We start from the raw sequence: 23706 nt of genomic DNA, 5'->3' as shown, positions 1-23706 counted from the left end.
AAAATATAATTTTTTTCACTGACCCCCCCCCCCCCTTTTCCCCCTCTCTTTCCCTCTTAATTTTGGAAAAATTGATTGACTAATAAGGATATAAATAAAATCGATATCAATTAAACAAAACTTGCTGCAATTTTGACCCCAACGCATAACTATTTGAATTAAGTTTTTTTTATCCTTTATTGATTTTTTTATGTCGTCCCCAGGTAGAGAAAGTCCCTATGCAAATCGAAAATTTATACATTTTCACGTATCTAATCATAAAATGTTTTTTCTTAAAGATGTTTATTTTTGAATATTTTCACAAAATTCTGTATCAGATTGTCCGGTGTTTCCACGATGTCTCAGATGCAGGGGTTCGAATACCGCTGATAGAACAGAAATTTACTTCACTAATTTGCAGAACTTACATGCATTGTTGTACTAATAGTATATTTGAGATATAAATATTTTATCTATATGTAGAAAGATTTCCGCATCAACGCACCTTGATACATATTAAGGAGGATGTTGGTTTTTTTTAAAATAGGCGTGTTTCATTTTTGTATTCATTTAAGGAGGCTCGAGGGTATAAAAATTTCAGAAAAAATTAAACATTTGTTTTTCACTACAAATTTTATTTATTACCTTTTGTAGTTGTTACTTTATCATATGGTACAAAAATCATTCAAAACAATCAATTCGTGTTGGCCCCAGATAACATTTAAAATGTGTACATCATTGAAAAAGTTCCAAATTATCTCCCTTTGGTGGAAAAATGCCCTTTTTTGGCTTTAAAATTGAAATAACTCATCGGTGACATATATTTTTTAATATAATTTCCATATAAGCTGTACTTAAACTAAATTATTGTAAATTTTGAGCTATTTCTGTAATAAATTTCTTTTTTTATTTCGATATTACCTATATTTCTCCTATTACTTCAACCACCTTTACAAAAATGTATGCTTCTTTCGAAGGCAGATTGTGAGCGCAAATGAACGGTGACCCCACTTTTTTATTTTAATTTTCTATTAACTATAAGATAAAGTTCATTTATAGAAAAATATAGAGAAATCCTATATAAATGATTTAGACCCGCGAACCCCCTTAAAGGAGCCAGTCGAAAAAAAAACCACATCAATATTTTTCTATAATTCTTATGCATTATACTTGTTCGTCGTTAGGTTGCTGTACCATTGCCAATGTTGAATTTCAATAATTGATCCGCCAGTATTTATGAAGATAATTATTATCATCGTACTACATACATGTATTCTAGTATTGTAAAAAAAATAATAGCTATACATATTTGCAGAATGTAAATCATATCGTCTTCCAAATACAATATGCATTCAAACACCTTAAAAAGTTTTCAAGTTTCCGGTGTCATTTTCATTTACATAGTCCATAACACGTACATTTAAATTTATTGTTAACAAAATAATTGACAACTCAGACTGTCTTTTGAAAATTGGGATACATATATGTTGAATAATGGCATAATTTTATTCTTCGCTACACGAAATCAACGGTTAACCAAAGTTGTTATAAGGGTACTTTAACGTGGAAAAATCCTGACCCTCACCTTGCATGAGACATTTCACCCTCAATTCCGTCCGGACTTTGCCGCATACTTATACATATTGCTGAATCAAAAGCAAGCTCATTTAGCACGATAGTTTTAAATGCCGGGCCCATACAGGAGATGTTCGGTGATGTCAATACTCAATTTGTAAATGAAAACATCGAATTTCAAATTCAAAAACTCTTACAATTGCATATGATTCGGAGAGGTGTGTGGAGTTTTAACTAACATTACTATCTTTAATGGAAACATGCTATTTAGGTGCAAAATCCAACTATATGTAAACACTAGTATAATATAGACCTTATTGATTTTCAATACACGAACATCGTAGAAAGACAAGATACCCGAAATAGTAGATCATTCAAAATGAAAGACTGCAAAACAGACAAAGAACTCTTTTTTTTTCTCCCTAAAACGATAGTGCTTTGGAACCATCTCGAAGAAAATATCGCATGCCAAAAACAGCTGAGGGATTCACCGCTGTCCACCAACATATACATACAGATACATATAAGGAGATATGATTGCCAGTGAGACAGCTCTCTTAAATTCCAGAGACAAAATGGTCAAGCCTTCAACAATAAGATTAACACATGTCGTAAAGCAAAATTTGAAAGACCCAAACATGCAATATGTTAAACAATTCAACCAAAAACCCCAATGACTTGATTTATGTACAAAGCATTCCAAGAAAAATATATACTCTTTACACTAACAAACGACAAACACTGAATTACAGTCTCCTAATTAAGAACAGGCACATACATACTATGGCGTGGTTAACCATTTCTGAGAGTGACCAATCATCTTATATCTTTACCTTCTCCCACACTTTTTCCTACATCCCAAAAGCAATTCAATTCAATATTTTATTTAAGTCTCATCTCTCAATAATATATAATACAACATTACATGAAATGTAAAAATATATAGATATAAAAAGAGAGCCATTCTGTATTGAATTATAAGAAACTTTAACATTAAAACATTATATATACTGCAGCTGTGCTATTTGAGCAGTCAAATTGCATTGACGGTATATTCATATGTGATATACAGTCACTGACCGTATATCACCTTGTTTATGACGTTGACAATGTGTTTCCGTAGAGTTTTATTTATGACGTCAATAAAACATACAGGTTCGCGGCAATTTTACGTTGTCCGCTTACAATTAAAGAATGACGGTTTTTACCCTAAATACTTCATTTTGAAAAGTTATAAGAGTTGCAGTATATAAAGAATAACCATACATTGTCTCGAAATATCAATCTGTTATTTGTACTCGGCTCGAAACAGGTAGAAATGCTCGGCACAGCCTCGCTTTCTACCTGTTTCTAAGCCTTGTACAAATAACATTGATATTTCGAGACAATGTATGGTTATTCTATATATATAAAGAATGTCACCTCATTATGAACTTATCAATTGTGTACAATGATGTTATAAATCTACTAAAAATAAGCACATATGTATAACGTAAGAGTCATGCACATTGCATCTTTTTAAATTTGAAATACATCAGTAATTTTGAGCAGTTAATTTTTTTAAAGATTGTAAATCAACTCTTACATTGAAAACAATTTTACCAGACAGTACAAATGTATCTTAAGACTTTTTTTTTTCTTCTTTTTTTTATTGTATGTTGTACTTTTCCAAATTATATTTGCACCTGTCTTTTGTTTGCAGTCATATATTAAATAATAAGGTTTATCACTTATTAGATAAACCAATTTAATGAAAGAGATTTGATTAATATATTTATTTTCCTTAAATGACATATTTTATCATTCGGATCCGCATCTCGCTTCCGGCTTATAAACATAACGTGACTTCAGCCTCACATTTGAACTAGCCGCTCTGGATAAGTGAAAGTTTCAAAAGACAATCGTCAAAAAATCTTCGACATCCGCAACTTATAGATTTCTAATCAGATATGAAACCACCGAAAAGGCCTCGTAATGTTCCCAAAAAGGTTTCACAGCAGCCTGCAGGTGCAGCAAAGAAATTTAGAAAAGGCAAAGTGCCGTCAACACGAGGAGGACTTTCAAAATCACAGAACACGACAAGAACCGTACAAGTTTCTAGAGCAGCGACAGATTCTAATTTGGCAATTGCTAGGTGTCCAGTTATTAATATTGTATCAGACGCACACCAATAACCCCCATTCGTGCCTTTCAGGATTCAAGATGAGATGGATACAGAAAGTTCAAATGGCAACGAGGGAGACGCACTGGACAGACCAAGGGGAGATTTGTTACCACTGACTCCACAACCTGGCCCCATCAGGGTGATAAGTCCAGCAAACAACAACCGTGGTTACACGCATTTGTATTATCTAGGTAATTCGCCAATAAACGCCAATGAAGTAAAGAAAGCTCTCAAAAACTACCCACATCAGAGGTTGCGCAAGACCTGATCCATGGTCTCGAAGCTGGGTTTAAACTAAAATACTCCGGTCCGAGACTTCCTCTGGATATAGATTCTAAAGAAATGAATGGGGAGAAAGCCACCATAGCCAGTAACAAAATCTTTAAAGAAATTAACCTGGGTAGGGTAGCTGGTCCTTTTTCAGAACCTCCGTTCCCCACTTTTCGGGTTTCTCCGATCTCGGTTATCCCTAAAAAATCTAGTTCAGAATTCAGGTTAATTCATAATTTGTCCTTTCCTATAAATCACTCCGTTAATGACTTTATTGACAAGCAGTATACTGTTCTGTAAAATACTCAAGCATAGATGACTCTGTCAATATGATTCACAGATTGAAAAAGAACACGTTCTTGGTCAAGTGCGACGTAAAATCGGCTTTTCGTTTGCTAAGACTCTCTCCGGGTGATTTTGATCTGATGGGGTTCAAATTTAAGAATCAATATTTCTTTGATAAATGCCTCCCAATGGGGGCCAGTATTAGTTGGCGCTATTTGAATCCTTTTCCACCGCCTTGCATTGGGTTGTACAGCAACAGTCAAAAAACGACAATATTTTACATTATTTGGACGATTTTCTGTTTGGAGGCGAGGCACAAACTTTTCAATACCACGACACTCTAAAGTGTTTTCAAGTAAACTTTTGGGGGTTCCGTTAGCAGAGGAAAAAACAGTCGAGCCAACGGAAGTGTTGGTATTCCTTGGTATAGAATTTGACACCATCAACATGGTAATGCGTCTCCCCGAAGACAAACTTATTGAGTTAAAAGCCAGAATTTCTTATTGTTTAGGTAGATCCAAAATAACCCTTCGGGGATTTACAATCTTTGATTGGTATACTAAATTTTGCATGTCAAGTAATTGTCCCGAGTCGAGCCTTTTGTCGTCGTTTGATTGACGCCACTTGCAATTTGCGTAGGCCACATCACAGAACCAGAATAACTAAGGCTATGAAAGAAGACCTTAATATTTGGTTACTATTTCTATCAAACTACAACGGTACTTCCGTAATTCTGGATAAATTCTGGTCATCTAACTCAGATCTCGAATTGTTCACTGACAGTGCAGGTGGGGTCGGAAAAGGCTTTGGTATTTATTTTAAAGGGAAATGGGCCCAAGCGAGTTGGCCCCACAATTGGATAATTTCTGGAATTTTAACCGATATTACCTTTCTAGAACGGTTCCCTGAAGTCGTTGCTTTGAACATTTGGAGAGGCATGTTAAAAAACAAGAAAATTTTATTTCACATAGATAACCAGAGCGTAGTTTCTATAATCAATAAAAAGTCTTCAAAGTCGACAAGTGTTATGTCCCTAATCAGAAGACTTGTATTGGCCTGCTTGGAATGCAACATATTGATTAAAGTCGAAAATATCCCAGGTCATTTGAATTCTCTTGCTGACTCCCTCTCTCGTTGACATTTATCTATGCCCACAGCAGATGCAAACCCATAATCGATTCCGGCCCATCTCTGGAATGTTTAAAAGACGAGGCAGACCTATAACTTAAATGTGCAACGGCTCCGAACTCCTGGAAAACTTATAAAACAGCAGTAGAATGTTTAAAAAAGTTTCGCATTATTTATAACAATCGCGATATTTGGCCGGTACCTATCGACGAAATAGCTCAATTCATAGCATACCTGTCGTACAAAGGTTTCTCTGCGTCTACTGTTTCTACCTACATCTCCGGATTGGCACACACACACAAGATTAACAATGTAACAGATAACACGAAATCATTCATAGCATACCTGTCGTACAAAGGTTTCTCTGCGTCTACTGTTTCTACCTACATCTCCGGATTGGCACACACACACAAGATTAACAATGTAACAGATAACACGAAATCATTCATCATCTGCAAAATGATTGAAGGATTGCATAAAAAAAATCCGCAAAATCTAGATGTTCGAATGCCGATATCGTTCGACTTGTTAAAACGTTTAACTCACAGTCTACGCAGCGTCTGAAATTCTCAATATAAAACTATATTGTTTTCTTCTGCTTTTTCTCTTGCGTATTTCGCCATGCTACGGGTAAGTGAGTTGGCTATAAACAGTCGTACTGATGAAAGCGGACATGCATTGAAATGTGAAGATATCACTATTGATAAGAGTAAGGGTCAAACCGAATTACATGTAAAAATTTGCAGCTCAAAAACCGATCAAAAGCATACTTTCATAACCATGATCATTTAAAGCCATGCAGATTCGAATATCTGTCCAATTACGCTATTACAATCTTACTTGCAGGTTCGCTACTCCGGCGTAAATTGATCAAATAAATTATATACACATTTTAATGGTTTGGCCTTAACAAAATATCAATTTTGTTCCCTGCTTCAAAACTGTTTGGGTTTCTGTGAACTACCGTTCCACATTCGTGCTCATTCTTTTCGGATAGGACGAGCTACTGATATGGCAAAAAATGGTGTTAAAGACGATATTATCAAGCAGTGCGACCGATGGTCTTCCATTGCATATTTACGCTATATTTGTATCTGAGTCTTTAACTTTCATTACAGCTCAAACGAAGTGTTTTTAATATTAAAATATATATATTACCTCCTTTTTGGTTTAAAAGCTATTTGGTTCGTTGGATCTTCAATTGTATATTGGGTACAGACAAATGCAAAAACGAGAAACGGGGGCCCAAACATTGGTCTTCAAAGTAGATGGGTGTACATACGCTGGTTTGGAAAAAGGGGTATGTTGTGGAATGATTTTAATGCCAAGGTATCCCATGCAGTTGACAAATTTTCTCCTCCCGCCATGATAGTCATTCAGCTTGGTTCCAATGATCTGGTAAAAGTTAAAACTTTAGAACTCATCCAAAATATTGAAAGGGATATTCTGCGTCTGCATTTACTTCTACCTAACACTCGCATCGTATGGAGCGAATGTCTAATGCGAAGATATTGGCACGGTGCTACCGATGGAAAAGCTATCGAAAGATCTCGAAAACGAGTAAACTCGGCTATTAACAATTATGCCTTGAATTATGGACACTGTGTTATTCAGCATCCTAATATCCGAGCTCGAAAGATGAACTTGTATAGATATGACGGAACTCACTTATCCGATATTGGTATTGATATATACTTGAACAATAAACAAGGGGGTAATGAAACTTTCCTATCATCTAAAAAAATTCGCCGTTTCCCGGAAGTATAATTTGGAATAGAATTTCTTATGGTTTTCAAGGGATTAAGAAAAAAAGGGGGGTGTATTTAATGAGTATGTATAGGCTCACTCACGTGGCAAGATTAAGGGGTCATGATCCGTTCCTGTATTGTACGTCGGATCATATTAGTTTTCATCTCATCTCATCTCATGTCTGAGTGGCCGGTTCGGAATTGGTACCAGTTCGAGCTTAACTGTTTTATGATCTAGAAATTGTTAAATTGTTAATCTTTACTCCCCTGAAACCAGGGGGTGATGCGAATAAGACCCGACGTATTTGGGGATCATGGCCCTCGTTCTCTTTAGGAATTTAACCTGGAGGAACTTGAGCAACCATTTCTACCATAACCCGAATACTTCAGTCGTTATATTCCGCTGATCTACGAAGGCTACATTAACGCCTGAACGTCTTCCTCGATAAAGACCGTCAACCGGAAAATTCGCACCGCTATGCAATATGGGATTTTTTTTACTAAGTTGGCAGCTAATGAAGGAGGAGTTCCGGATGTTAATTGATGTTAAATGATGTAAACTGATGTGAACTGATGTTAATTAATTATTATCGGATTTGTGTTAATTGAACACACGTGTTTGGTCAGACAATTACAAGACAACTGCGCAGACTCATTATCCTGATCGCCGCCGATTGGCTCTCTCTCACAGAGAGCAGGCGACGCGGCTAATGATCTAGCCTGGCATCCGGCCCAATCTAGCTGCGCGTCGCAAGGGCCAGGTGGGGAACAAATACCATGTGATCGATTCAGTGCCAGTTGACTCTGAATCTAAAGTGTGGCTGAATAAATATTTGCATAAATCTGATGTTTGATGTAAACCAGCAAAATTGAAATCCAATTCACTCATTGGTTATGTGAAATCTTAAACTTTTAACTTTCTCACCAGGCGATTGCTGATAAGCATTAACTCTTTTCTGCTTACTAATTATTATCATACTAGTAATTAGATATGATAACACTATACATCAATTCATAAAGAAAAATAACTACAGTCTAATTTTACTAATTGATGTTAAACAAGAATTGATTGGATACAGATGTTAAACAAACATTGCGCGACAAAATTAGTATTAACCAATCATTAACAGGCAGTATATTGATACACACCTGGCTATGTTGACAAGATTAGCCAGGACCCCAGACTACTAATGATCATAAGGAGTTCAAGCCCTCCTGTGGGAGAAAATCGGACACGGAAAGGGCTTGAATTATTCGAGTTATTGCTACCAATGGTGCACAGATTTGTCAGTTAAATCAATCATGTCGGCATTCTGTTATCATGTCAGACCTCTGTGGCCGTTAATTCCACTTAAATTGTTTGTTTTTTATGCTTTGCCTTAAACTTGATTCTTTAATTGAATCATGAAATATCTCTATTGTAGAACGACGCATATTTTCTGCAGTTGCTCAATATTTTTCTATTTCTTGTTTTGTGTTCTATTGTTCTATTGTTTGTCTTTTTGTTTTTAGTCATGGCGTCGTCAGTTTATTTTCAAGATTCAAGATTCGAAGTTGTATTATCCTAAGACACAACAGTGTACAAGAGGTCAATATACATACATACATAAATAGACTTATGAGTTTGAATGTTCCTCAGGCTTTTCTTTACCTTTAAAGAATTCGTCCCCCTTTCAAAATATCTTGGATCCGCACCTGCCTTATGATTGTTTCCAGTTAAAGATTTCAAGGGATGATAGGACATGTCTTAGTATTGCTAAATATTTGAATTCTGCTGGAGTTTGATTCATGGTCTCACAATACTACATGTTAGTTAAAAAGCTAAATCTTGCAGAAAAGTGGTTGCGCGCTGCATTGCACAGGAGGTTAGGCTAAACAAGAATCTCACAGTCTATTTTTATAACGTAAAAATAAACCCACGACAGGTCGAGAAATATTTTTCAAACGATATGACAGCAATTAGTTTTATTCTACGTAAACTTCATAATTTTTTAAGAGATGTCTGTAATAAAAATCATCTACAATAGAGAATGGAAATGGGGAATATGTCAAAGAGACAACAACCCGATACCAAAGAGAAAAAAAACGAAGGTCACTATTGGGTCATAATACAGCGAGAAAATTCCGCACCTAAAGGCGTGCTTCATCTGGCCACTAAACAAAAAAAGTTTAAAGTGATAATAGAGGCCATACTTAACTAATAAACATATAAATGAACAAAAATTTTAAATAAAATACATACAAGACTGACAAAGGCCAGAGGGTCCTGGTTTGGGAGAGGCGCTAAAATGCGGCGGGGTTAAACATGTTTATGTTCCCCTATACCTCTAGACAGTTTCAGGAACACGTTGATGCATCATCTTTTTCTTACTTTTTTAAACCCGTTTAACAGACGTAGAATAAGGGATCTTTTGTTTCTGTTCTGTGTGTCATACTGATGGCTTTTTTTTTTACTGAAGAATAAACTCAAAATTTGACATAATGAATACTGGAAGGTTAAAACATTTGCATGTTTCAAAAATGTGATTTGAGACCTTTTTTAATTGTTTTATAAACTAGTGCTGTACAATCTATCAATTTTTAAAGTTGCAATTCAATTTTATGAGATACAACTTTATAAAATTATTTCTGGTTAAACTTTAGAACGGTGTTTTTATTTGCGAAAAAAGGACAATTTTTGTATTATTACTATAATTCATCGACTTTCAAAAATGAGCGAGGCCCATACCGCATTGTCAGTTATAAAAGTCCAAGAAATCACAAATGTAAAACAATTCAAACAAGAACACTAACAGTCTAATTACTGTACAAAAAAATGAACGAAAAACAAACATGTAACACAGCAACTAACGACAACCACTAAATTACAGGTTCCTGATTTAGAACGGGCACATCAATACAGGAGGTGTGTGTGGGGGGAAGGGGCCCTGGGGAGGGTTAAACATGTATGCGGGATCCCAACCCTCCTTATAACATGGGACAGTGGTGTAACAGTATAACATAAAAACGAACTATAAAAATCAGTTAAAAAAGGCTTAACTCATCAGATGGATTGTTATAAGTATACAAATAAAGTCATATAAAATAACGGACGTGACTGAGTACTTGTACATTCCAACAACTAAAAGACACCTTTAAAGAACGGATCTGCGAATACTCGCAGTTACTGACAGCTAGTTCACAAAGCCAATAACAACTAATAAAAAAATAATGCATCTAGTTCACCTTATTCGTCCGTTCGTCCGCTCTTTTAGTGCCACATCTGTCCCACATTTCGCAGGAAATACTTGAGAGAATGACTTTTCATGCATCGCCAGCTTGACCTCAATGAGTTAAAGGTGTTAACATTTTTCTTTTTATCCGTTCGACCAAGACTTCAAATTTTTCGTTAATTGGAATTTTTTAAAATGTTAAAATGTTCGGTCACGCACAACAAAACAATATGACTTCAAATTTAGTCGGTAACTTGACAGTGATGCTTTCTGTTTATGAGTACATGTGTACCTGTTATTTTTATAATTTGAAATATGAGTGTTGGTATTATTAGGACGGCAACGCATACAATCTTATTTTCTTAGTGAAGACAGTTGGGAAAGGGGAATAATTTAAGATGTATTGCTGTTCTTTTGACATTTCGATTTTTCTTTTCTTCACACAAGGTATGGGCTTCGCTCATTGTTGAAGGCCGTACGGTGACCTATAGTTGTAAATTTCTATGTCATTTTGGTTTCTTGTGGAGAGTTGTTCATTGACAATCATACCACATCTTCTTTTGTTATGTATAATATCCTGGACCAAATATTAGCGTTACCTGTTTTCATTAATGATATAAAATTTTCATGATATTAACACTGGATAATCACTAGACCTATTAATCCGATGGTTTGTTTTGCTTCTTTTGAATATGCTTTATATTTGATATCCCAGCGACCATGCATAAACAAATTAGCGAGTGTGGATATCAAATTCTAATTCGATAGTTTGTATTGAAAGTGTTTAACTTCAATGTAAACAAATTTGTCGTTTGGGTTCGGATATACATGAAAGAAGAATTTTTACAAAATGTACATTTGTAGCTACTACATATAAAGCAGCCTCTCCGTATACTTAGTACACTACAATACAATTATGTCATATTAAGTGTAATGATACGAAGTAAATACGGAACGGATGTGAGCTCTGCGCTGAAGATTGATACTGCACCTATGTCATATACAATCGCATTTACGCCGATCTGGATCCTGGTTGGTCTTAATTTCTGTATTCTTAAACTTTTCAAGGCAATAAGCATTGACAGTTGTCATCGCCAACACCCTGATAAATATACAATATATGTATGTTGTCGGAAAATATAAAATTTATTTGTATGAGTTTTAGAAACAGGACGAAAAGCGAGACTCTGCCGATCTTTTCTCCTGTTTCGTAGCGAGTACAAATAAATTTTATATTTTCAGTACATATATTGATTGTGTTTATCCTGAAATTACTCTTAACACTTGAAAATTTAGTTATTAAAGGCTAAATCATTGTCTTTAAAATTTCTTAATGAAATCGACATAGTTGAAACGCGGACCGCGACGATGACACCAAAATGTACTGGTTTGGAAACAGAAACATTCATGTTACCGCTTGCTCAACATGGAAGTGGGATAACAGGAGACTTTATTTGTACATGTACAAATAAAGCAAAACATTATTTGTATACCTGTTATTTGTACAATAGTTGGCTAATTGCAGGATAAAAAACATTAAGGTACTATCGAATTTTGGGTAAAATACATGTTGTGCTTTTGAAGTAAATAAAACATAATATACAAAGAACATTTTTAAATGATATTCTCGAGCCACTCATTAATATAATTATTTTATTGAGAAACGAAAATAATCGTTAATGAAAGATTTAAGCAAACATTACAGGTATATAAACGATTACATCTGTTGAGAGTCTTATGTTTTTAATGCATATCCACATAAGAACATGATCATTAAATCGCCATCTTTTATACTCTACGAATCATCATTGTAGATTTCTTCAACGATTGATATTTCCATGCTAGGTATCGTATTCCTGTATAGTCACTTGGTCCAGAAGTGTATTTTCCATTCAAACTAGCTCCTTTTCCACTCCAGCAATTATAAAACCACCACGCACCTTTTAACTTTTCGTCATCAGCACAATTAATGTAGTGTTGTGTATCATGATCTCTGTCATATGTTGAAAAGTAATAACCGTTGTATTCTGTCATACCATCACCTGAAAATTAAAACAAATATTATACTCTTGTCTTATAATTTAACTAAATTCATGTTGTTTGTAAGCATGGTAAGAAATCTTGTTTCTAGTAAAAGATGCATTTTCTCTGTGATTTTCCAATACAATAAAAAATCTTAATTTCTCGTCCACACGTTTATTTACTTCGAATCGAATGCAAATTGCGTTCACACACTTTTCTTTATTTTATTATTCGAATCGAATTCGCATTAGAAATGCGTTTTCGTTTAAACCAATATGTTGAAAAGTAATAACCGTTGTAGTGTGTCATACCATCACCTGTAATTATAAAAACATATTACTCTCTTCTTACAATTTCAAAGAAACTATAACCATGCTGGTTGTAAGAAATGTAGTTTTGAGTAAATGATGCATTCTTTTTAATTTAGTTCATTCATATGTTTTGGAGTTGAGTGTGACGTTCATTTTCACTGAACTAGTGAACATTTTTGTTCAGGGACCAGCTGAAGCGCGCGACTACGGGTTGGGGATTTTCTCGCTTTGTTGAAAACCCATTTGAGTCAGTTGTTTTCTGCTTTGGTCGGGTTATTGTCTCGTTGACACATTCCCTATTTCCATTCTCAATTTTATTCTCTTTGTGGTTGTCAGCAACAGAATGAAAGAATATCTAAGTATCAAAAAGATTTACTTTTCATTGCAAATTTATTTGAAAAATAAAATATTGAGTAGATCTGTCAGTCATCTTACTAATGCTTTAGTATAGAAACACAACAAAGCTTGTTACAACAAAATTTGAAACCTCTGTGACTATGGAGGACAGGAAAGACTTCTGATTGGCCAATCTCGAGACAGTAAAGAAAGTATTGCCTCCGTTATTTGAACATATATTTTTAATTTCTTATAAATATTTTAAGAAACCACGTTCAAACTTAAACAAGTGTAGCTGTGTTTCTTTTACTCCATCTCCTGTCCTGCCTTTTTGAAGTTTCATCTTTAGCTCTTCATCCCCCTAATCATCAAATGGTAAATCAGTATATTCAAATTAACCTGTGTACGTTGTTTTATTTAACGCCATTTTTTCTCTGGTTAGGGTCGTATTTTTAATTCATCATTGTATCAACACCGATATCAATGAATAACTATAAATTATTACCTGCATCGCCTGAATAGCCACTTATATGAAGTCTGTACTTGTCCGACGCGCCGTCAATTTTGAAATTCTTAAAATTAGCATATCTTTTATTTCCGTTCCAGTCTTCTATGTTTATTCTTAACTCGTGTGTTCCAAATGATGTCAGTAACGCAATGTTCCTGTTACCTGTTTAGTTAAAAAAAAATCATTATGCAAATTAAAGCTACATGTAGTATAATTATACAATACACATAATGACTACGTTCTGCATTTTGACGTCATAAAAGAAAACAAATATCTGGATAAGTGTCGCATGTTCCGAAAAGCGATAACTTCTATCGGAATTAAATACTTTGCGTTTCTTGAACCTAAGTTGGTTTAATTTAATCAAATGAATTGTTTTACAAGAGTGACTCACTATGTACAAGTTAAACGTATTTCCATCAATCAAAACAGCATTTACCCCTGCTTATATTTAATTGTATCTTTAAAAACATATCTTGTCTTTCTGCAGGAACTTTCCATCTAACAAATTTTATATTTGTTATTTGTAATTTAATGTATAATTATTGTCATTCTCGAATGTAGTATTTCCAACTATAACTTGATTGCATATCAAACTGTTAGAAATACATTACTTTCTGTGTTGTTCTGGGTTTTTTTTCGTTTTTTTTAATCGTACAATTCTAATAAAAACTATTTAGAAATGAAAATAAGATTACCTAGCCAAAACTCTCCATTTAGATTCCCAAATCCATTTTCGTAGTCATCCCAATTTTTGTAGAATTCTGTTGAGCCATCAAAACGTTTTTGAATAACCTAAAAAATGAATTGTACATAAAATGTATACAAATTATAACTGCGTTTGTGGTTCGCCTTTTTACATAGTCATAATTAAAGTCAATATCGTATCCATTTGCCATAGATGTGGAGGATCAATCCTGTTAACATTATTTGTTTAGTTTTTTTTTGTACATATGAACAGTTGATATACAATCTATGCCTCCTTTTGGGATGATATGTACATGCATACCAAAAGGTTCACTACCGATTCCCAAGATATGATATACGTGTCATGTTTCATTTCATAGACATTACTTGGGGATTTTACAAGGAAACAATCTAGTTGGATAGTGGTCGAATTGATTTCTCTGGGAGACGCAAAGTTAATGGCGGTGTAGTACAGAATGTTAGTATAAGTTTCAACTCCTAGAAGTTCGAGGCATATGAATGTTGAAGATATGCCACCCAATCTTATGTTTTGACCTTTTAAAGATAAAGGATAAACAAAAAAAAATACAAAACGTCATACTGAAAGTGTCACAGTTTTAAAATGAGCCCCTATGAGAATTCCAATGTCTATATTTACAGAAGTCCAACCTATAATTTTCGATATTATGAAAAAGGGTAAAGTGAGATGATGATTTTTTTCAATGTCCTTTACAACTTTTCAAAGAAATCAAGCCAATTCAAGTGTTTGCTTCTGTTTATACTTTTACAAAAAAAAATATTATTAGTTACATAGTGTGCTAGTGACCTAATACGGTATATATGGGGTCAGTAAATTCCATATGGGGTGAAAGCAATGCTCGAATCCCCATATGGGATTTACTGACCCTATATATACCTTCGCTCTCACCCCATATGGAATTTACTGACCCCATATATACCGTATTACGTCACTAGCACACTATGTAACGAATTTATTTTACCGACTATCTGAATGTGTGAAATTAAGACTAGTGATTCTCAAAATGAGCAAGTCTTCAATACTGTTATCATTAAGAAAATACTTTCATTGATCCTACAAAAACAGATGCCAACAATAACGACTTGTAAGGTTTAAATGTGTTTTATGAATTTATTTCAATCTTAACCATCAATTTCTTCGTCTGTTGGAATTTTTAAGATTTTTTCTCAGTACCGTTTTGTTTTTATAAAGGGACATACAGTGGAGATCACTTCTAACCTCTCATTAGAACTGTCAGAATAATCTGTCATAGAACTGTTCTAAGTAGAACTGTCAGAATCAGTTCTAGGTAGAACTGACTAAATAAGTTCTAGGTAGAACTTTCAGGATCAGTTCTAGGGTAGAAATGTCTAAAACTGTTCTAGGTAGAACTGTCCAAATCAGTTCTAACCGTAGAACTGTCAGCAGAACTGACTAAATCAGTCAGGACTGTAGAACAGTTCTAAATGACGTCACTGCAGTAAGGGCACTTTAGAATTTAGAAGAAAAAAATCACTTCCAATTACTTTGCTATATATATAATACCAGATTTTCTATATTTTTTATATTTTTTATATTGACGACTTCAAGTCTAAACCTCCTGATTGCACTTGTGCTAGTTCCCAATTCATATATAACCCTGCTGGCCACGTTATTACCGGTGACCTTAACATTGTTAATAACACTTCTCTACGAAATGTGTTATCGAAAGGTCCGAAATATCGTGAGCCTAAATCCATCAATTGGAAATACAACTTTAAAATTTTGATGGACTCAGTCGAGGATTTTGCCAGGCAATGGGCTAAACGCGAAAAGGAAGACGTAGACACTCTATCCGAATGGATTAAGGCAGTGAGGTCGTTAATACAAATCAGAATCAAGAAACTGAATGGGTCCATCAATGCCCATGCTACGTCAATCTTTAAAGACCCAAATGTTGCTAAACACTTATCTGACCTCCATGATAAATATGTTGTTGTCCCCGCAGACAAAGCCCCAAATAACATCGTTTTTGTCTGTAAAAGTCACTACATTAATTGCTTGATAAACGAATTAGGTATAGACAATTCACTTGGAAACTCAACATATACCCTCACGACACTTACCAAAGAGGAAATCCTGGATAATCATAGGTCTGTTCTTTGTTGCTTTGGTATTTCAACCAAAGATGAAGAACTGGATCTTCCATCACTGTATTGGATACATAAACTACATAAGTGTCCTTACAAACAACGGTATATTGCTGGGTCTTCCAAAGGCTCCACGAAACCTCTTTCTAAATTATTAACATCTATTTTATCAGCAATCAAAGACGGGCTTCAAAGTTATTGTGAAATTGCCTATTCTAGAGGTGGCGTGAATCAGATGTGGATACTTAAAAATTCCAAAGATCTTTTAGAGTACATACAATCTAACTCTCTTTCATCTTGTAACAGTATTAAAACATTTGACTTTTCTACTCTTTACACAAGTATTCCACATTCCAAACTAAAAGACAAATGGAAAGAGTTGGTATTACTTTGCTTCATAAAAAAGAATGGCCAACGTAGATACAAGTATCTTGTCTTAGGGAGGGATAAATCATACTTTGTAAAGAATCACTCTGATTCAAACAAAAAATTATCTGAAACCGATATTATCAAGATGCTTGATTTCTTGATTGACAACATATTTGTAACGCTCGGAGGACGTGTTTTTCAACAGACTGTCGGCATCCCAATGGGAACAAACTGTGCCCCTCTACTTGCCGACTTGTTTCTTTATTATTATGAGGCTGACTTCATGCAGGAACTTCTTAGGAAGAAAGATAAGAAGTTAGCAATATCCTTTAACTCTACTTTCCGCTATATAGATGACGTTCTTTCACTAAACAATTCAAAATTTGGTGACTATGTGGAACGCATCTATCCCATCTAATTGGAGATAAAGGATACTACAGATACAGTTAAGTCGGCTTCATATCTTGACTTACATCTAGAAATTGACAATGAGGGTCGGTTGAAAACAAAACTTTACGACAAAAGAGATGATTTCAGCTTTCCAATTGTGAACTTAGTAGCAACATTCCAGCAGCACCTGCATACGGGGTATATATCTCCCAATTGATACGATATTCCCGTGTTTGCATTTCCTATCATGATTTTCTTGATAGAGGATTACTGCTCACAAGGAAGCTATTAAACCAAGAGTTCCAAATGGTGAAGTTGAAATCATCCCTTCGTAAATTTTACGGATGCCATCACGAGTTGGTTGACCGTTATGGAATAACCGTTTCAAAAATGATATCGGATATGTTCCTTACGTCGTAACTACAATCCCCTTCCCTGTCATGAATGTGACCTACCGAATTAGACTATTTACCGGATTTGTAATCACATAAGCAACACGACGGGTGCCACATGTGGAGCAGGATTTGCTTACCCTTCCGGAGCACCTGAGATCACCCCTAGTTTCTGGTGGGGTTCGTGTTGTTCATTCTTTAGTTTTCTATGTTGTGTCATGTGTACTGTTGTTTTTCTGTTTGTCTTTTTCGTTTTTGGCCATGGCGTTATCAGTTTGTTTTGGATTTATGAGTTTGACTGTCCCTTTGGTATCTTTCGTCCCTCTTTTACTGATCAAACGTTACATGAACAAATATCGAATTGGATAGAAGGTTATCCAACTCATCGGAGAAATATTTTTATAGGATTGCAAATGAAACATCATTGTTTACGTTTCTTCGTTCCCCGTTTTTAACAGTCTCTTCCTAAATATAACTCTGCATTTAAGCTTCTGTTTTGACAAATGTTCAAACGAAAATTGTACAGTGGATGAACTACGGGATATTAATGAAAAAAGTGTTGTATAACATGTATAACGTAAAAAAACTATATATATACATTTGCACCATCTCGTCAATTTAGCCAGACTTATCCATATAAACGATTATAAATGCTATCTGGGAGTCTGAAACGTCAGAAAAATATACTCGATCTGAACATGAATGAAACATTTGCCCCTGGACGTTCGGCTACAAACAAAATCATGCATTTTTCTTTGCCTTTTTCAAATTATATTAACAGTATACTATTCCAAGAAGAGAACTTCCAATACATGTACTTTTTATTCTAAAATAAAACATATGAATCAGTCATGCGAGTGTTAAATAGTTTTGTTTTAAAAAAAGAAACCATCACAAACTACTGACTTAAAAAGTCACTTTAGTGACTGTTCATTATATGGATACAGAGAGGAAATAACAGCATATAAATTTTTAGATATGGTATAAATACACCTCATCGCTATTTGTCCGCCATAACTTGATATCACACAGGTTCCATTAAAATTTTGACGTCGTAAAACAAAATCTGACGCCACAATGGAAACGTGATTGTTGTATGCTTCAAAAGTTCAAGCGGCCGGATCAGCCAGGATTAGCGATAAAGTGGTTTGTGTTCCAAAGTTGATGTCATTTTTATCATACAATTCCTGACATAGAAATATTATTGATTTACAATGAGGCCATATATATTTTGTAAATATGGTCAGTTTTGGTTGATGCGGTCAAATAATTTTGTTAAAACGACTCAGTCTGATATATCGAAACTACTGGAATTTGTTTACTATTCAATATTTTGAATAAAAAGAGGACTTGCTGGTACTCTAAATTGATGTGGAAATTTTTTTTGTAGCTAATGTGTTCCAATATTGCTGTCATTTGAATTATACAATCCATCGTGATATGTAACTATAAGTGATTTACTATGCAGCTATATATATATTATATATATATTAAGATTTACATAATAAAGTGTAAATATGGTCAGTTTTGGTTGATGCTGTCACATATGGTCAGTTTTGGTTGATGCTGTCACATATGGTCAGTTTTGGTTGATGCTGTCAAATATGGTCATATTTGGTTGATGCGGACAAATAATTTTGTTATATGAGTCAGTCTGAGATATCAAAACTACTGAAATTAGTTTACGATTCAAAATTTTGATTAAAAAGAGGACATGCTGGCACTATAAACTGATGCGAGCATAATTTTGTTTTCCAATATTGCTTTCATTTATATTAAACAATCCATCCTGATATAAAAATATAAGTGATTTACTTTGCGGCTATTAAGATTTACATCATGTACATAATAAAGTACAAATATGGTCAGTTTTGGTTGATGCGGACAGATAATTTTGTTATACCAGTCAGTCTGAGGTGTGAAAACTACTGATATTTGTTTATGATGCAATATTTTGAATAAAAAGAGGACATCATGGCACTCTAAATTGATGCAAACGAAATTAGGTAGCATTGTGTTCCAATATTTCTACCATTTGTATTATACAATCCATCCTTACATAAAAATATTACAGATTTACTTTGGGACTATAAGAGTTACATAAAAAAAAAGGGCATTGATTTCCAATATTGCAGATATTTATATACTACAGTCCCTCTCGACCTAAAATTATAACTGAATTACTGTGCAGCTATATAGATTTACATAAAAAAAGCAAATATGGTAAGTTTTGGTTGATGCGGTCAAAAGATTTTATTACACGACTCAGTCTGATATGAAAACTACTGATATTTGTTTATGATTCAATATTTTGAATAAAAAGAGGTTGGCGGATCCAGTGTTGTTTTTTTTTTTTGACGATCAATGCATTTGAATGGGAGCATATAGTTGGATCCCCCCCTTTTACTCTGGGTTGGGATCCCCCCTTTTTAAAATGGCTGGATCCGCCCCTGCATGCTGGCACTATAAATTGATGCGAACAAAATTGTTTTCCAATCGGCCTTATTTATGTAAAAAAAAATGAAAGAAAAAAAATAATTTATATAACACATTAACAAAAGAAAATAACTGAATTAAAGGCTCCTGACATGGAACAGACACATACATGCAGAATATGGCGGGGTTAAACATGTTCTCTTGCCGATTATAAATCTGAAATAAAACCGGCAAAAAAGAAAAACTCTATATAAGATTAATCGCTATTTTGCCGAAGCCTTTATATTTAGACAAAAAGTTCTTAAAAGTTATAAATCAATTCTAGCCGTAGAATTATAAATCAATTTTAGCCGTAGAATTTATAAATCAATTCTAGCCGTAGGATTTATCAATCAATCAATTAGCCATAGAATTTGAAATCAATTCTAACCGTAGAACTGTTCTAGAAGCAAAGACTTGGTCAGTTCTAGCTATAACTGTCTAAAACTGTTCTAGGGTAGACCTGTCTAAAACTGTTCTAGGGTAGAACTGTCAGGATCAGTTCTAGGTAGAACTGTCCAAATCAGTTCTAGGTAGAACTGTCCAAATCAGTTCTAGGTAGAACTGCCCAAATCATTTCTAGGTTAGAACTGTTCTAGCTAGAACTGACTAAAAGGTGTCAGGCTGACAGTTCTACGTACTGTCCTAGAACAGTTCTCCTGACAGATTCTGACAGATTTAATGAGAGGTTAGAAGTGATCTCCACTGTAACACCATTAATTACTAACTGTGTATGAAATAAGCCCCGTCCCCTTCTTACCTAATATGGAATATAACGGGACGTAACTCCACTACTATCCGTGTATGAGATAAGCCCCGCCTCCCTACTAACCTAATATCAAATATACACGGTTTGCACGCGGACGCTTTTAACCAATCATATTCCTGGAAATGTATAGGAGGTCAGATAATCTTAGTTATTGCTATCTAGAAAAGTAATGATAATTGAAATGAGCAAAACCAATCTAGAAAATAAAATTATTCATACCGTCCAGTCCTCATCCTCACACCGCACTTTAAATATATGTTGTTTGTCAGGTGAAATAGAATAAATACCAGGTTCTGCATCTGCAATATATTTGCACTCTCTGCCTGTTCGAAAATATAAAATAAATTTGGTAAACTTAAATTATTAAAAGAACCGTGTTATATAACATCTTGATCAATTGAAAGTTATTTTCATATGTTTCCCCTTCATATAACACTTGATCATTTTATAAAATTATATTAAATGTTTTTGTCTGTGCAGATAAAGGAGATCTGCATGTATTAACAACATACATTTTTATTGTATTAGACACAGACAAAGAAGTTATTGTTTTTGAATAGTCAAATCGGTATATGTCATTTAATCTGCACATTTCAAGTTACTTATATTGTTTCCAATTTTGGCACTTACTTTAAATTCGATCCACAAATAAGGAATGAATTATTTAAAAAGAAATAATTGCATTGAACACAAAATAGGCATAACACGGGTTATGTTCTTCTCATAAATGTTATGATAGTATGATACTAAACCCCTAACGGGAGGGATTATGCCTGATATTCATATGCTGAAGACATAATCTTTCAAACAGTTTAATTGAGGTCTGGAGCTGGCATGTCAGTTAACTGCTAGTAGTCTGTTGCTTTTTATGTATTATTGTCATATTTTTTTTGTTACATCTTCTGACATCGGACTCTGACTTCTCTTGCACTGAATTTTAATGTGCGTGTTGTTATGTGTTTACTTTTCTACATTGGCTAGAGGTATGGGGGGGGAGTGTTGAGATCTCATAAACATGTTTAACCCCGCCGCAATTTTGCGCCTGTTCCAAATCAGGAGCCTCTGGCCTTCGAAGCCAAAACAGTTGAAGATCCTTATGATAAAAAAGAATATAAAACAACTGGCAAACGCCGTCTTATATCAATTTTGCCTCAGAAAGTTGATTTCTTAATTATTTTTTGAATATATAAACATAAAAAATAAAATTTATAATACAATTGAGAAAGGAAATGGGAAATGTGTCAACGACGAACTGACCACTGAGTTTATTATACCCCTGGGAAGTAATCGTTCTCCGTTCGTTAAATCGATAGGTATTCACAAAATGTCTTTAAGTAAATACAAAAAAGTCAAGTGCGCATGCATTAAAACGCATAAAAAAGACATACCAGATAGTTCCAGAATAAAGTTTTTAATCGTCTTATTTAACTCCTCTTTTATATCATTTGTCATGAGAAGAAACGAATGGTTGGATCGTTCTTGCTGTTGAAGGAAATTAGATTGTAACAGTTCTAGGGCGTCTTCTTTTTTGCTGTGGGATTCGCTGAATTCGTTCATTTTCAATGACATTGATTCTAAAATACTTTTGACTTTACTTTCAGTCTCACTTTGAATATTTTCAACAGTTGCCTGTAAGGAATCGTTCAATCGTTGCTGCTCTTGTAGCAGAGTTGAATGTAATACTTCCAAGGCATTTTCACTTCTTTTCTCGTATTCCCCAAGTTTAGTTGATAATGAATCTAAAACACTTTTGACTTTAACCTCCGACTGACGATATATATTATCAACAGTTTCCTTGAATGAATCATTTAGTCGTATTTTCATCTGTTTAAACCGGTCCTGCTCTTTCAGGAAAGAAGACTGTCGCAGGTCAAGGGCATTTTCACTTTTATTCTCGAATTCTTCTATTTTAATTGATAACAAATCTGTAACACTTTTGACTTTAGTTTCCGACTGAAGGTATATATTCTCAACAGTTTTCTGGACGGAATCATTTAGTCGTATCTGTTCCTGTTTAAACTGTTTCTGCTCCTGACGGAAAGAAAACCGTAGTAGTTCAAGGGCATTTTCTCTTCTATTCTGGGATTCGTTGTATTCTGCAATTTTATATGATAATACATCTAAAGCACTGTTGACTTTACGGTCTGATTTGAGATATACATTTTCGACAGTTTCTTGGAATGAACCATTTAAACGCGTTTGCTCCCGTAGTAGTATTTCCCGCATTGATTCTAAAAACGTTTCAGTCTGCTTCTTGGCATTATCAATTTTATCAAGGTTTGTTGGAATCGAATCTTCCCAAGTTTTAATTTTTGCTTCATACATTTCCATCTTAAGTTCTAGACGAATAAGTTTTTCCAATACTTTTTCTTCAAAATGATATTTGGAACATTGTAGTGAGGAATCCAAAGTGGATCCAATTGAACTAGCACAAGACCCAGCGTAACAAATACAAAGACAAATAGCCCAAACAAAGGCCATTGTGACTATATCTTTCCCTTACATACGTTTAGTGTTTTGTAATTATTGTGTACAGAACAATTTATACATCTCGTTTGGCTAGACACACAGCTGACCCATATTTAGTTAAAAGTTGTAAAGTAGGAATAAATACAAAAATGCATTAATCAAATTCCGAAATGGATTGGAGATGTCTCCTATTTACATAAAAATCATTTGTTGCATTATTTTTCATATAAATATGTCTATTTGTATATGAATAAATGTTAGGAATGGAGGAATTTTGAGGAATTCAAACAAACAATTTGTCTCAGCCTATTATACATTACATTAACTGTATGCATAACACTTAATGCTGAGATAGTGTTGATTCATAAGATGTTGATAATCAGAGTGTACGCAACTATGGTTAGTGGCAGACATTCTTGTTCTGTTTATGTTTTCTGTAAAAAAGAAACAATATATCATATGTAAACAC

At 34.3% G+C, this 23706-nt stretch overlaps 1 protein-coding gene across 1 annotated transcript; it reads right to left on the bottom strand.

The window, feature by feature from the left end:
• Positions 1–12000: 12000 nt before the first annotated feature.
• Positions 12001–23279, bottom strand: LOC139500863 (fibrinogen gamma-B chain-like). The gene is made up of 5 exons (XM_071289753.1): positions 22157–23279; positions 20988–21091; positions 14237–14333; positions 13536–13700; positions 12001–12403 (listed from the first exon to the last, which is right to left on the bottom strand). The coding sequence occupies exons 1-5, from the start codon at positions 23247–23249 to the stop codon at positions 12150–12152; spliced, it is 1713 nt and encodes a 570-aa protein (XP_071145854.1). The 5' UTR covers positions 23250–23279; the 3' UTR covers positions 12001–12149.
• Between the last annotated feature and the right edge of the window lie 427 nt (positions 23280–23706).

Source organism: Mytilus edulis, chromosome 13 (genome assembly GCF_963676685.1).
Source record: "Mytilus edulis chromosome 13, xbMytEdul2.2, whole genome shotgun sequence".
Taxonomy (NCBI): Eukaryota; Metazoa; Mollusca; class Bivalvia; order Mytilida; family Mytilidae; genus Mytilus; species Mytilus edulis.
The sequence above is the reverse complement of the archived record's forward strand: the minus strand, read 5'-3'. Positions and strand labels throughout refer to the sequence as shown.

Bases quoted from the DNA above. Each gene is read 5' to 3' on its own strand.
- LOC139500863 (XM_071289753.1), bottom strand. From the start codon at position 23,249: ATGGCCTTTGTTTGGGCTATTTGTCTTTGTATTTGTTACGCTGGGTCT. The intron at 14,334-20,987 runs GTATGAATAATT...TTCATTTTTTAG, and splicing joins GTGAGGATGAGGACTGGACG to GTTATTCAAAAACGTTTTGA. The intron at 12,404-13,535 runs GTAATAATTTAT...TTTAATTTTCAG, and splicing joins TGGCTATTCAGGCGATGCAG to GTGATGGTATGACAGAATAC.